Source organism: Apteryx rowi, unplaced genomic scaffold (assembly GCF_003343035.1).
Source record: "Apteryx rowi isolate R43461 unplaced genomic scaffold, aptRow1 scaffold_177, whole genome shotgun sequence".
Classification (NCBI taxonomy): Eukaryota; Metazoa; Chordata; class Aves; order Apterygiformes; family Apterygidae; genus Apteryx; species Apteryx rowi.
This window is the reverse complement of record NW_020448052.1, coordinates 767509-780322: the sequence shown is the minus strand read 5'-3', so window position 1 is coordinate 780322 and position 12814 is coordinate 767509. Positions and strand designations below refer to the sequence as shown.

The window sequence follows — 12814 nt, the reverse complement described above, 5'->3', positions numbered from 1 at the left end:
GAGGCGGTTTTGGCATTGTTTTAAAAACACCCTTTTGGACGCTCATGGTTTAGTTTTGATGAAGAACGACAAAAGTATTTGACTGTTCACAACGGTACTCCCGAAAAGTTCTGTTTCGATAACTCTGAAATTAATTTATCCTTTGGGATTAATCTATTCTATATAAAAATACTATTGCTGACAGCTGCACTTTTATTGTCTCAGCTTCTCTTGTGATTTTTCTTCCTGGACAGCACAGTAAAAAACCTATAACGCAGTGAGAACTGAATCAGGGTTGTTTATTTAGTAGCAAACATGATAAGGATTCCTATTAGCACATACTAGTTTTTAAGGCTGCATTGCTCTTATACCCTCTTATATATGACCTGTTTTTCCATTGATTTAGAATTCCTTAACTTCTGAAGAATGCTACATACTCTAGATAGACTTATGGAATAATATAGCACACATTAGGTTTTTATAACAAAAACAATCATTTGAAAGCTGAGACATGGGGAAAAAAAAATCCAGATCAGTTCTAATTAAGGACAAAAATGAAATTAAATTAGAACTAAAACACTCTGAAGAACTACCTATTATATTGGTATATGATTTTGTATTATACAAATCATTGACAGTCTGAAAAAATTAAAAACTGCATTTCCAGCCTGCAAACAGTACAAGTAACACTACAGAAATGGCTGCTAGGTGCCTTTGCCATGCCAGGGATTAGCTGACACTGACCACGAGGACTGGAAGACAGTTCAGCTGCTCCCTCCTTGACTGCTTGAGAAATACAACGGATTTGAAGAACTTAATTATTGTTGGTTTTGACAGCTGCAATAAAACTCTGAAAAAAAATTTTTAAAGTAATTCTTCAGGGATGCTGGGTTGGGTTTTTTTTACTGATATATTTTGTGAAGCAGGCTGGCAGGCTAAGATTCAAATCACTGTAAAGTAAGTATTAAAATGAGTGAAATTTTGCTCCCTTTGTTTTTAAAAGGTTTGATATTTTCTACAGTACAACTTAAAGCTTAAAGACACAATGATTTCCAGTGTATCAAAACCATTACTTTTATATACTTGATCACATTATTAAATATCACTTTAAAATGCACGTGTGCTGTGGAATCAGTCTATCACCTTAAAATTGGCTTCACAATGCGGCGGGGAAAGTTATTTATTGTCATGTATGTCTGCTTTTAGGAGATTTGTAAAAAAAAAAAAAAAAAAAAAAGCGCTAAGTCCGTCTCACAAACTAGATTTTCATGCTGCCTATACATATATTTATTTTTAATGTAGTCTATACTATCAAATATAAAATGTTTTTTAAAAAAGAATATTTGATACTGCTACAAAGATTGCAGCCTTAACTTCATCGATTTGATTTCTTTATGGCATATGCGATTCTTTCACTCGTTAATCAAATAGATTAAGTGCCTATTATTGAAATTCAGAAAGACAGATTTTCAAGAGAGAGGGAGACACATGCAACACCTTCCTGTAGAAATCTCCTTATTTCTCCTAGCATCTCGGACTGGCCTTGCAAGACTCAGTATGTACAAGTCCAGCAAAGGACTTAGAAATGTGCCTTCAATAACCATGTGAGTAGCCCTACCGAATTCCCGTGCTAAGGAAAATGCATGATAAAATCCAGGATGTGAACTACAACGATAAAGACAAGGGAAAATTTGATAAATACTGCATTAATACATTTAGTATATTCACTTGCACTTCTTTTGTCTCACTAGGAAGTAAATGAACTGAATTCCTTGGAGGATGGTTCAGGATTTTCATCTGGTTATTTATCTGAGGTTACTTCTAATTAAGTTTAGTTGAACTGCTTTTACTTTCTTTATTTAACTTCTTTAAAACAACAGCTTATCTCCTAAGACCATTTTCTTTTAAGCAAAGGGAGCACATGCAGGTTTTTCTTTAAATGACATCTTGAGCCACACTGAGTTTCTAGTACTGGTTTCTAGTGTTAAGGTAACACAAATGATAAACATTAGTAAAAAAAACAAACAAAAAACCCCAAACAACAATAAAAACAATAGTGTGTTCACATTTGGCAGGAACTGATTGTACTCTACCACAGAATTTGATAATTCTGAGTATTATTTCCAAGAGCAGATGAAATGGCAGTGCTCCTGCAGAGCTAATCCTGCTCTTAATTTCATATCCAATCTTTGTTTCCTGCCCAAATGACACCTGTGTGTTTCTTCCAGGCTGCCAATATGTGTTTGCATACACAAGAATCTATTTCAAGGTTTCCCCAGCAGGCATTTTATATATTTATACAATTTAAGAATGAATTGATTTCCATCAGAAGAATGTAGAATTTACACAGTCCCCAGAGGAAAACAAATACATCTACTAAGACCTTACTTCTTGGAAACAGAATATGAAAAGTTTATTACCTTGGCAATAACTCTAAAGAAGAAAAATGTTACGAACCGGGTACTGGAGGAGCAAGAGCTTTCCAGCATCAGCTATCGGAAAGAACATAATTGCGTCACAGCTACCGGCAAAGAAAAGGAAGGGAAGCAAATCACAGATAAAACCCAGAAAGACAGAAGAGTTTCATAAAACCCAAGGCCAAGCCACTCTGTCTTGCATGGGAAGGCAGAAAGAAGGGTCTTCTCCCTCCCGCCTGCCAAACGCAGCCGTGGCTGCTGGTGCAGGGGACGCAGGAGCCCTGGGATTCATCAGTGCTTTGCTTTTCAACGGAAAGGGGAACTGCCGCCTGCAGACATCCCTTGCACACCAACAAACCAAAGACATGAGTTTCTAAGATTTATCCCCAGGGCAAGACAGAAACACAGCTCTGAGCCATTATTTCCTGTGACGGTGCCAAATCTTCTTCTTTTTCCCCTCCATTGTCCCACGTTCTTCACGTGCACCTTTGCCAGACAGCGCGACGCTGCCGGATAGCCGCTGATGCCGTATGGCAGCCTGCGCTTCCTGGTTCCATCCCGCAACTCGGAGGAAGCTGCTCTAAGCGCAGAGAAACGTGCACAAGAGCAGAAGACAAATCCTGCACACAAATCTTAAGATCAGATGAAACCGGTACAAGAGCTTGGTTCATTTGCAAATATAAGTAACAGGTGGGTAGAAGTTACCCTTGGGTAAAAAACAGGTTATGGAAATGGTTCAATGCAGGATGGGAAACTTCGGCTTTTTATACATGCAAATGCAGAAAAAATGATGAAACTCTTAAATTAGAAGTTAGAGTTGTCTTAGAAAGGTGGTATTTCTTATTTCTCCCTGGATGCCTCTATTAGTTTGAATGTCTGCTGTATGTCACTAGAGCAAAATTCCCTTTAGTAAGTTAGATGTTATCTGAAAAGCAATAAAACCACTAACTGATCTAAGGAAAGATAAGTGTTGTGTGAAAAGATACTGCCCTCACTAACAAAAAATTGAAAATTTTCGAAGGAACAATGTGTTAATTACCTGTTATGACAATATTTTTTAACTCCAAGAGATTCCATTATACCTGTAGGAAGTGCTGGGGAATCACATCTTCATAATGTGACACTGTACTTGAGACCAGCTGAAGCCCAGCAGAGAGCCTGCTGCCGCTGTTACGCCCCAGCAGAATTAGCATCAAAGGTGGAGAACTTGCAAGGAGGAGGATTTCACTTGCCCAAAGGGATTGAAATCTTAAAAAAAACCACCCATCAGTACAGACTATGAACTGGATGGAGAGTTCACACTAGCTGATATTCAAGCTGAGCACTTCCACTCCTAACTAACAAAGAGAAGTTTGTTGAGAGCTGCCCTTTTCCTATTATTTTTACTTTTTTCACTTCCCTGTGCACACGCTGCACTAATGGCTGGTTGCAATCTTACACATTGGGACTTATTTCCACAGAGCTGCTCAGTATGAAAAAATATTGAGAGCGGTATTTTTTCTCCTGTCTTCATAGGCAGTAACGTGGTAAGATACAGCTCCCTCAGAAGATGAGGGCAGCACAGCATTTCAGATGCCAAGCAATACATCTGGATGAGGCGAGCGTTGAGTTGCTCAAGATTTCTTTCCCTCGCCTCCAAACTAATTTTTATAGAATTTTTATCTAAACAGCACACGGCTTCCTTTGCTTCTGTAGTGGAGGCACCTACACCTACCCACAGATCCACCACTGCTACAGACCTGGTGAGCATGTTGGTGCTTGTATAACCAGTAAGCCCAGTATTTCCATGTCTGACCGACTTACTGTGCATTCAGTCTATGCACATGTAGTTGTTCAGGTACTCATATACGGATTTGCTAGATATACGCAGAAAAATGGTACTATGAGTACAAATGAGTATAAAGATCTATCACATGATAGGGAGGCTTAGAAAGAAGATAAGCAACCATCCAAAAAGTGACTTATTTCCTCATGAGAGCTGTGGATCAGCTGTACCTTCTCTCCTCCTCATGGATGTCCTTGTCATATCCTTGCCAAATCTCCATGTCATAGCTTAAGTCCCTGTTGAGCAAGCAATATGGCACATTATACAAATGATGAAATGCCTGAGTGGGGAACCATAGGAAATACAGTCCCCAGTAAAGAAACTTAGTCATGAGAGGTCAACAGGCATCTCAGCCACACCTCCGAGCAGCACTACATCAACACCAGCAGCACAGTCTGATGCAACTGACCTGGGAGGACCAAATTTCAAAGGAATGTGCCCTGTTTCTTTATCTATTCGTGCTCATTAGCTTGTTGCATGCGAAAGGGAGGGCTCACCCAGCTAAACCTCTGTTGAGCAATATTAAACAACGTAACTGATCACTTAACCTTGTTTCTGATAGAGAGTTTTGCCTTAGGAATTTTAGCAGAAGCTAGCTCAGCCAAACCTTTTTTTCCTCTGCCTAAGCTGTACAGATCTATACCTGAAAATAGAAGTCATGAGTGTGGCTTCACACTGAACACTGAGATGTTAAAACATCTTACCTCAGGCTGCTTTTTTTCCACTTGTAATCCATACAAGAAAATGGGATTCCAGGAAGAAAACTTAAAAAGTTCATTACATTCATGTGAACAGTAAACGGCCATGTGTTGACATCAATATGTTTTTTGCAAGAGAGTAGGAAGACCCATATGTGACATAAGGCTTGAAACACAGCAACGAATCAGAAGATTCAGGGATGGCTCAGAAATTGCTCTTGAAGGTGTTTAGCAGAGGACTCTGAAAATCTGTAGCCAGTTTGATGACAAAAACGGGGGACGCACTGAGGCTGGAAGGGGTTGCTGGTAGGTTCTGAATTGCAGGGAAGACTCTGTGAAGAGGGCTTCAGAAAGGCACAGAAGAATTACACGAGTGATACAAGCTCTTGTCATTCCTCCAACAAGAACTGGCTAAGAATTTATCTAAGGTGAAAGACTCAGAAAATGCAGGTGTAAGATTCCTTCAGATCCTATGGCCAAAATGAGACAGAGGAGTGCTGCAACTGCTTGTTCCTCGGTGGCAACTCTGACTGACTGTACCCGAGCTCCCCTTCCTGAAGGCTGTTTCATTCCCAGAAACAATCATTTGAGATCAAAATCCAGGCACTTTGCCTCAAAGAACAGTTCTTTCTATTTATGTATTGCCTCTAAAAGCAGGACATTTGATAGTTCTTTACAAACTGTATATAAAAATGATTTCACCATGATACACAAAGACAAATACTTCAAATATAGTGCAAGAATAAATCTAATCTACATAGCAAAAAAAAAAAAAAAAAAAAAAGCAGCAGCAGCTAGGATTCCCGTATATTCATGAAATCCTCTTTACATATCATCGGCTAACTACTTTGTTTGCTCAGGGAACAGAGTTTGAAATCTATTAGCCAAGCACACGGAGGGATTATGTTCTGAGGCACAAATAAAGTATTATTAACTAGCCTAAGTCACATCCCCGTGCGGATCCCCTCTGCAGCAGTGACTACATCTGCACTGCTAATTTTCTCTCAAGTCAAGATACATTTGCTAACACGCAGCAGCAGTTCTGCACTTTTTGGAAAGAGGGGGAAAATTCTGCGCGGATCAGTAATGAGAGCAACACTTGGATCAGTAATGAGAGCAACACTTGCCACAGGGCTGACAAACACTTATGCAAAAGTGCCCAGTTGCTCCTACTGGCCTGTCAGACGGTAAGAGAGAGCAGAGCAGATCATAGAAACAACTCTAGCAGAGCTTCTAAGAACAAAATTCAGGAAACTTTCACTCTTGTTGAGAAATATGAGAATAAGGGAACTCAAGTGACTTCTAGAGAAGCAAAAAAAGCAAACTGGAATATTGTCTAGTCATTCATGTAGATAAGTTTTTGTGTTTGTGGCAGAAAGTGAAATATTGTTGTTTTCCAAGATTCATCTGCATCTGAAATGAAGAATCATAGTAGAGGAAAACTTCATGTACTACTAACTTCTAACTACTAACTTCCACTCTCAGTTAAGATTAGTTGAGAAAGTTTATTTCTCTGTAATTACTGATATCTCAAAACCACAGAAATACCATGTTTCCAGCAGTCTAAAGTGAATGCAATTCCGAAGACAATAATCTACTTGCTTACTTTACTCAAGACAATACCAAACTCAGAGACATTTGGAAATGCCAGAACTATACAAAGGGTCAAAGGGTTTAAACTTTGGCAATGTGTCATCATGTATAGCTTAAAATGGGAAATAATAATCAGTATACTAACACATAAAAAATAAATACTTGCTTCCATCTAATTCTCAAGCTTATAGATGCCTAATACAAACTGTATCCTTATACAAACTTCCTGAAGCATTCATGCATTTTTAGATGTTATCATTCTTCCTTTAAATTCAGCAGAAGAAAAATATTTTGTATAAATACACTTAAATTGCAGAAACTGCTTAAATATTAATTCTGTTACAGCTTCAAAAATTAAGGTGGTTGTATTGATTTAAAAAATAAAGATGACTTCAACTTATGAGATCACTGTCAGATAAATTGTATATTTATTTATTTAGATATATGAGGATATGTGAGGGGCAGATATAGATTTATTAGATTTAAGGACAGTATATACATATACTAGATTTAAAATTACTATACAGTGTTTCCCTAACACTGTGTCTTAAAGTCTCTTATTTTTCATGTGATCATTTCTTTTTCCCCACCAAGAAAGATGATCACTTTGAGTTGGTCACAGAATTTCGAGTTAGTTCTAACTTATAAGCAAATGAAACATTGCAACAGAATATCATGTCTATCAAAAATGCTGAAACAAAATAATTGGCCAGTTCTAAACCAAAACATTTTGCAAAACTTTAATTCTATTACCACTTTCTTATTTGAGATTTTATGCAATTTTAATACAAACCCCCCCCCCCAAATGCTGAATATCAAAATGCCTGGCATGAGGGAAATCCAGTCTTTCTCTCAGATCTCACTACGTTGCTGCAAGCAGTGCTGTTCAGTGACCGCGCAGTGCCAGGGAGCCTCACAGAGCTCCACCTCACTGCAGGTCTCCGTTTGTTGGGTGATAGAGTCAGCAAAACACAACCATTTCTGCTGCGTGGTTAATCTCCAACAGGCACAGCACCCACGAAAGACTAATGAGGCTCTGTCAAAGCACAGTCTTGCTTTCCACTGGTCTTTTCCAGATGCTCTTCAGATGCCCTTTGGCGCCTGCTAGCAAACTCGCACTACGCAACTCTCATCTCTTACTCAGGCTTCTTTGAGTATATGACAAAAACGCAAGAGCAAAGATATCCAGCCACTGCAGACTCCAGTCTGTCCAAACTCTTCTCTGATACTTCCCAAGACATAGCCTCTTTTATAAACTATGGCTTTAGCTCTGACTACCTAGCCAGATTTCTCATCCATGTTGCTCCTGAAGATCTAACAAGGCCTGTCTGAACAGAGAAAAACAAACACTTGGCTAATGCTAATGCTTCTGCTATAGCCAAAGCTATTGCTGCAGAAACATCCCCTTTCACCTCATCTGAAAGCCACGGCCTCTTTGTAGCTCTTCTCCATCAGAAAGGCTCATGCGTTCTTGATCACATATCTGGTCCTAGTCACAGACCTCAAAGACATCAAAAAGGCGTGAGATCACAGCAGACGCTGTTAGCTGCTCCCAGAGAATCAGCACAATTACACTGCCACGTGAGGCTCATTTTCAGCACAAACACTTACTACAACAAGAAGCAGGCACAATGTCACCACATGCTCAACAAACCCATGTGGCCAATATATTTCATTTCCCTTTGACATCACGGTTACCCAACAGAGTTCCTCACGACAGCCTGCTCACAAGGTTTTTTTGTTGTTTTTAAGTCTTTTACATTGCAACAGTACTGAAATTATGCTTACAATAGTTTTTAGGTCCATGTGGACCTAAAACTTTGGAAGGTCCATGTGGATGATAGTAAGTTGATGAGTTCGGATAATTAGCAGTGATGACTGGGCAAATTGGTGTGAGGAGGACAAGTAGTCTGCATTTATATTTCATTTTGAAAAAGAAAAGAAAAAGGATTCAAATTCAAGAGAAAAGGTTATGTTTTATAGATTATAAACAATCATGTACCACAGAGTAGTGTTCTGTTAAAAAAAGGAGAACTTTGTTGAGCTCCAGACAAAAAACAAGTAACAACAATAACAGCAACAACTTTTAGGGACAAGCTCAAAAAAGCGTGAGAATGCATTATCTATAAAGAGAATTTTTGTCTAAAACTTCCAGTGAAGCTGGGCATTAGTTCATCAGCTCACGGACCAAGCTCCGGTGGCCACCAGCAAGCCCCGCAGCCCCAGCAGGCGTTTCATGACGGGACGGAGGGGAGAGCGGGCAGCCGGAGGAGCTGGCAGTGCCCGTTGCCTGCTTCCAGGGAAGCCGCTTGTCCCGGCCGCCGGACAGCGGTGCTGCTGACTCCATCCAGAAGCTCCCTGAGAAACTTTTTAAGCAAGTTGTGGAAGAGTTAGGCAAGTTCAAGAGTAGACAGCTAGCAAGAAATGCCAGCTCCCCTCCCTAATTCCTCGTGGGCTATATTTTCAAAAGAAATATGCTTTCCCAGGGAAAAACAAATATGACTTGCAAATAAATGTATATATCCATGAACACCTTGAATGTGGGTTCATGGTCAATTAAAAAAATAGTTTAAATTGTTCAGCAAATTGACTTAAGGTGGTAGCAAAAAAAGTTTGGTTTGTTTCTTTGTAAAAAATTCACTTGATACTTCACTCGACACTAGCTTACAGATAATTATATTTTATGATGGGTTACAGAAAGTCATGCTAAGCCAAGAAAATCAGCTTCAAGTATGACTACATCCCACTTAAACCAATGGCAAAACCAAGTTTAACATGTCAATTTTTTAAATATATACAATTTTTTAAAGAAGAATAAACTATAAGCTAATATACTATAGATAACATACACTATAAATATCCTTGGCATAAGTTTATAATATGCTAAAGTTAAAATGAGAATTTTCCATTTACACAATTGCTTAAAAAAAGAATTTTAAAAAAATTAAAAGGACCTTTACAATGTGTTCAAAAGGTTGGATTAAAGATATTTACTAACTTGATACATTCCCCCTGTGTAAAACATGGCCAAAACCTTCCAGGAAAACAATTCTAAAAACATGGGGAAACCAGTGACCGCTGAATGAAATACAGTGCTGTGGGAAAACATGAACACATTTTCCCAGGCTGTGCTACTGAGCTTTTCAGACTCTCCCATCTCAGACGTGTCATACATTACCATGAGAAAATGAACATTTTAAATACAATATCAAAGAAAAATTTATAGTCTGATGATGCAAGCCCATCCCCCCAAAAACCTGTAACAAACCTATTTTCAAAATTCCTTTCCCACCAAATAAATTAAAAAATAAGAGATTAGTCTGCACATTTTTGCCCAAGGAAAGTTTGCAGAACTATTCTTGCAAACCATATTTTGTGGTTTACAATGTCTCCAAGGTATTCTACTATGTCCAATTATATGAGGTAATAAAAATAAATAATGTTTTCTTCAGTTAAACACCAAATGACTCCTTTCCTTTCTTGGACATAAATCACACACCTGCTGAAAACAATGGTAATGTATTCAAAATTCAGTGAGAAAAACAAAAGACACCTGATTATATATAAAAGATTAAAGAATCATAAATATGCTACAAGAGCTAGGCATGGCTACGTGCTTATTTTGCTTGTGAATGGAAAAGGAAGAAGGACGGGTCTTCAAGGAAAGTAGCCAAAGGAAACTGAAGCAAATGTAAAAAGCATTTCAAGGCTATATTTAGAGGAAGACATTCTTCATACATTTGCCAAGCTATTCACGTCATTTCACACAGCATGTTTTATCCAGCTTTAGAAGTCTATGAGAGAAGAGCGTTATTAAAAAAAAAAAAAAAAAAGTGTCCTGGGTCAGTTGCCAGAAATGGTAATCTTGCAAGTATTTAGGGGACTGAATATTTTAAGCATGTGAATTCAAGATAACTTTCCAAAGGAAAAAAAAAGGGGGGGGGGCTAAAACTTTCTACAAATATCACAGAAGGTTTCTGCAATAGAGAGTATAAGCAATGTAAAGTAACATGACATGGTCTCCTTCATTTCCTCCTGAGCTAAGCACCCTAACATTAGCTGTATCGCTAAAAATATTTAAATGATTGAATTTCACTCAGCCCAAGTCTTCAGCTGGTATAAACTAACCGAAGAACTGTACATGTTTATGTATGTAGGATACAACAATTTATATAAGTAATTACATATTTCTCCTCTGTAGTGTGGTAAACAATCCACAATGAATAAACAAACACCAAACATAAGCTCAAGGATGAAAACAGAGACAAAAATACTCAAGTTTTATAGGATTATTATGATTTTTCTTTAACTCCTTTAGTAGATGTCGTGTGGTAGAGCTATTTGCATAAAGAAATGTCAGACATACAGAAATATGTCAGTACCAGATGTAACGGTAATAGGAGCAACAACAGAAATTTCCTGTTAGCGCCCTTCTTGAGGATGGGGATGGAATCAATTTCAGATACAGGACTGTTATTACTTAAATTTACACAAATGACTTTTTAAAAAGTTTTTACCTTCATTCCCTTCTCCAGGTGGCTGGTAAAACGAAAGCCCCAAAGATATGATGGCTGCAATTTCCAAGATTATAAGAGTCACATCCTGTAGCGCTTCCCAGACTAGCTGTAAGAATGTTTTTGGCTTCTTTGGAGGTATAAAGTTTTTCCCAAAAATAAGCTTTCTTTTTTCTAGGTCTGCAGCAGCGCCAGATAATCCTGTAAATAAAATAAATTAAAAAAATGAAGTTGCAGTGAAATACAAAATGCCCAGTTGCATCTGCATTCCTGTAAATTATTTCTCCAAAAAGAATTGCAGCTATATCACCTATGGCATAGTAACAAATAGGCAGATTTTCCACTTAAATTTTGCTTTTGCAAGATGATTTGTCCTTATGTTCTGAATAGAATTCTTCAGGACTCTGTTTAACACTAATTCTTGTCAGCTTTAGTTGTACAAAGCCTATGAATTACTAGGTTTACTTTAAAAAGACCTATAGATAGACACATATATATAGACATATATATGTAAGCAATGACTTCTGGAAAAAAATCATAAAGCTCAAATAAATTATATTTGGGATGAAGGCGGAATAGCTGGCAGGAGCTTTTAATAACAGTAGAAGAAATGTATCTTGCTTCTGACCTCAGGTCAATGACCTCAAAGTAAAAATCAGTAAAGCATGCCTGGTGCTGCTTTAAAGCAACTGCTCTCTCTGCACAGGTACTGCCACATAATCACTGGGATCAACTGCATGAAATTTTAGTTAACTGAAACGACAGCCACAGAGACAGGATATATGTGCTGAGAAAGTAAAAAGGAAAGGATATGGTACCTGAAATCAGTAAGTGTATGTATTTTGCATTATACTTCAATTTAAGAACATTTCAGTTTAGGGATATAACATAAGAATGTCATTGTATTTGTGCTGAATAGTTCTAGGTTTCACTTGCATGCTTTTTTCTTCTTTTTATTACATAAGTGTGTGCATTTCTAGAGCCATTTCTAGGAAAAAAACTGCAATAAAAGAACTGCGATAAAATAAAATAGCTGGTTACATACATCTGTCAAGTAATATTTGCTATCAGTTGGAACATTTACCAAGCTGTAGCTTCTCAACGCAATCAGCAGCATAAAATTATGATCGCATTTATTCACATGAACACGACACAATGAAAACAGTCGAACTGAGGGTTGACCGCAGAGGACTACAAATGTGCCTGCAAGACAGCAGGGGAAAGTGATCCCACACTGTAAGGACTCCAGTTGTTCCTCTTCTCACACAGCTGAGGGCAATTCCTTCCCTTCTCCAAAGCACTTACCTATAGGGCACTTCAAGAATGCACAGTCCTCTTTAATAGCATCTTCAAGACGCCAAGCAAAAGGAAACGAGAGCCTAACTTGTCAACGGCACTCAGCTTTATGTTGAATCCAAGATTAGTACAACTGCTCCCAGCGCTACAGCGTAAGAATAAGGACCTAACTCTCAGACGAAGGGCAGCAGGCCCCAGTATAACGTACTCAAGACCAAAGTGATGCTTGTCTGAACATATCAATCTCACCACAGTACTGGCAAAGATGTTGACTCACCTTTCACTGAAAGTATAGAATTACAACGGTTGTGTAGCTTCTGGCTCTTGGTTAACTCATCAAACTTTCATCTCACCTTCAGCTTCTAGGAAACACTATCCTCTCCCAGATAAAGGCGTGCTGTTGTTATTACTACCTCAATTTAATTTTCAGTACCTAGTGCTTAGTGAGACTATGCCACACAGGTTCCAGCTATTACAAAGATGTGTCTCTGT

The 12814-nt window shown here is 38.2% G+C and overlaps 1 protein-coding gene across 4 annotated transcripts in view; it reads right to left on the bottom strand.

The window, feature by feature from the left end:
* ATP2B2 (ATPase plasma membrane Ca2+ transporting 2) overlaps positions 1-12814 on the bottom strand; it is a 180197-nt gene that overhangs the window by 115165 nt on the left and 52218 nt on the right. For all 4 annotated transcript variants that reach the window (XM_026061170.1, XM_026061168.1, XM_026061169.1 and 1 more), the window contains exon 2: positions 11030-11227. In XM_026061170.1, coding sequence (XP_025916955.1) covers positions 11030-11227 — 198 coding nt within the window. The remainder of the gene's footprint in view (positions 1-11029; positions 11228-12814) is intronic.